Source organism: Malurus melanocephalus, unplaced genomic scaffold (genome assembly GCF_030028575.1).
Source record: "Malurus melanocephalus ecotype Western Australia unplaced genomic scaffold, MMel_1.1 scaffold_0, whole genome shotgun sequence".
Taxonomy (NCBI): domain Eukaryota; kingdom Metazoa; phylum Chordata; class Aves; order Passeriformes; family Maluridae; genus Malurus; species Malurus melanocephalus.
The window spans coordinates 3,749,884-3,752,792 of NW_026623232.1; the positions used below are offsets into that span (position 1 = coordinate 3,749,884).

Here is a 2,909-nt window from a genome sequence, read left to right on the forward strand (position 1 = left end):
GCCCACGCTGCCCTGAGGTTGAAATGCAGAAGTCAAGGCTCTCTCGTCGGGATGCAGATTTTCTTGTAGTTCTTTTCTTYCTCGCGCTACCGTTCCCTCCTCAGCGGAGATCAGAGAGGCTCGGGGCCAGTGCGGCCAGGAGCGCAGGAGGCCGGGAGTCGGTTCCCGGGCATAGGGATCCATTGGGATTTAGGGCCGCCCTCGAGGTGCCCCGCTCAGAGGAATGGGTAAGTGGCCGGGAGCCGCAGGAGGGTTCAAGTGCTGTCAAGAAAGGGGGAGCACCCGTGCGCCGTCATCTGCCACCGCCGCGGCTCCCTTATTGACTTTGCTCGTGTTTCTACAAGTTGTAAGAACATGTTGAGGGTCAGGAGCAGGGGAGAGAGAGAGAGCGCTAATGACTATTCGGCTTGTTATTAGTGTTATTAGGCGAGTGCGAGGCAGGATCGCAGCCGAGCGGATGGCTGGAGCCCGTGACACGTTGTATATTATTCCTGACACCGATCGGAGCAGTTAACATTTTAACACGTTTGTTTTACAGCCCAGTGTAATCGTGCTGTTAAGCGAAAGGCGCTAACAGCACCAGGAACGGTCTTTAAAATGTTAGTCCCTACTCAGAAGCACCGCTCTGCCCTTGTCTCTCCCAAGATGTAAAAGAATTTCCTCAACTACTTTTCCTTCCTTCCCCTCCCCCACGCCTTCGAAGATGTTTTTCTTTCCTTTTTGTTTTCTTCGCGTTCCTTTTCCTGTGGCAATGAAGCTGACTTGTCTGTTGGGGCCATCTCGTTTTTCATCTCTGGAATGTGCTTTCTTTTTGGGAATATGCTTGATGTGCTTGATGCACAGTCCGGAGAGCTCCGACATTTGTTGCCACGGGTTTTCTTCCTTTATGTCTTTTCTCTCTATTTCTCTTATTTCTGTTTCGTTCTCTCTCTCTCTTCTCTCCCTCCTTCGCCTCTCCTTCCTTCAGTCCCGGGGACATCCTGCTGTTCTAAAGAAGCGTTCGTGGAGTGACCGGGGAGTCCCTGTCTGTGACATCTGTCTGTGATGAGGAGCGGCTCAGACGCCCCCTTTTGTCCCGTCCTCCGTGTCCGACGGCTGTGTTTGTTCATTTGCTTGCAGAACCTGCCTTCGGGGAAGTGAACCAGCTCGGCGGGGTGTTTGTCAACGGGAGACCCCTTCCCAATGCCATCAGGCTGCGGATTGTGGAACTGGCGCAACTGGGTATCAGGCCGTGTGACATCAGCCGGCAGCTCCGCGTTTCCCACGGCTGCGTCAGCAAAATCCTGGCTCGCTACAACGAGACCGGCTCCATCCTACCGGGGGCTATCGGAGGCAGCAAGCCTCGGGTCACCACTCCCACGGTGGTAAAACATATCCGGACCTACAAACAAAGGGATCCGGGCATCTTCGCTTGGGAGATCCGGGATCGCCTGCTGGCCGATGGCGTGTGTGACAAGTACAACGTGCCGTCGGTCAGCTCCATCAGCCGCATCCTCCGGAACAAAATCGGGAACCTGTCTCAGCAGAGTCACTATGAGTCTTACAAGCAGCACCAGCCRCCCCCACAGCCTGCTCTGCCCTACAATCACATCTACCCCTACCCCAGCCCCATCGCTGCTGCAGGAGCCAAGGTGTCCACCCCTCCCGGGGTGCCGGCGATCCCCAGCACCATGGCCATGCCCAGGACGTGGCCGTCSTCTCACTCGGTGACGGATATCCTGGGGATCCGCTCCATCACAGACCAAGGTGAGGAGTCGGGGGGAGCCGGGGCCACAAAGACACCAGACAGGGCCGGGGGGGGCTCGGTCCCCTGCTCCTGGGTTCTTTCCGAGGGTCGGAAAGTGRTTTCTTTGTTTGATTCGGGAAACTCCTCACGTTTACCCCAGCACGGGCCGGGCACTGAGCTTACCGGAGGATGTGTCTCGGACCGTGGGCGGACCGAAGGGCCTGGGTGGGCTGCAGGCGGACCAGCCAACAGGACACATCGGCTGTCACCTCCGCGCCTCTGACCAGGGAAGTGGCGATCCTGGCTGGAGGGAACGGCCCGGGGCGCGGCGGCAGCAGGGCGCACTCGGTCCCGGTCCCGGTCCCGGTCCCGACRGAGCAGAGGCTCGCCRCYGCACTCAGTCACGGGCGCTGCCTCGGCATTATTGAGAAGTCAATTTTCTGTAGTTTTCACAATCAGGCCAAATTTGCTTCAGCAGGAAGTTCAAATGTCATCTAATTGCTTTCATTCTGATGTATTTTCCTCCAAAGCTGTGGTCTAGGAAAACCAATGATTTGCCTTTTTTACCCCTATCACATTCTTTCTGTTTCGCCGCCTGGAAACTGCGTCGCGTCTCCCGGCTGCTCACTGAAAGGGACGTTTTTTCCATTTCGATCTCTGCCAGTGAACTAACAGTGAAAGCGTTACTGAAAGCAGCAATCCAAAATAACCTTCGCCTACACCGATCTCTGTGTCCCACTCTTGTCTTAGTATTAGCGGAGAGGTGGTAGCTGTGATCTCTGTTTTCATTGCCTTTTAAACAGCAACAATCCAGTTTCAGCAGCATTTCAAATGCAAAATGATCCTTTAGGCATTGCAGAATAATTTTCTTCTTATTTCCTCAGAAAGGTGGTATGYTTTTCAAGCAACACATACGCATGCACAAGTATGTTTTATTTATACACATACATGCAGAAAATATAAATTTCTTCTTCTTTGCCCTCAGTCCACACTGGAACAAAAAATACGCTTGTTTCTGAGTCAAATTTAACAAATATTCTCCTGGCAATCTCTGCTCTTTGCTGGGGAGAGGTAGTGTTGGCAATGTACATTAAAAAGAATGAGAACATTACAATAACATGAGAAATTTAGGTGGTTTTTGTTTGTTTTGTTTTGTTTGGGGTTTTTTTTTGGTTTTTTTTTT

At 52.9% G+C, this 2,909-nt stretch overlaps 1 protein-coding gene across 1 annotated transcript in view; it reads left to right on the top strand.

The window, feature by feature from the left end:
- Window positions 1-394: 394 nt before the first annotated feature.
- The window catches only part of PAX9 (paired box 9), an 18,560-nt gene continuing 16,045 nt past the window's right edge, over window positions 395-2,909 (top strand). The window contains exons 1-2 of the mRNA XM_057385623.1: window positions 395-470; window positions 1,120-1,746. Coding sequence (XP_057241606.1) covers window positions 395-470; window positions 1,120-1,746 — 703 coding nt within the window. The remainder of the gene's footprint in view (window positions 471-1,119; window positions 1,747-2,909) is intronic.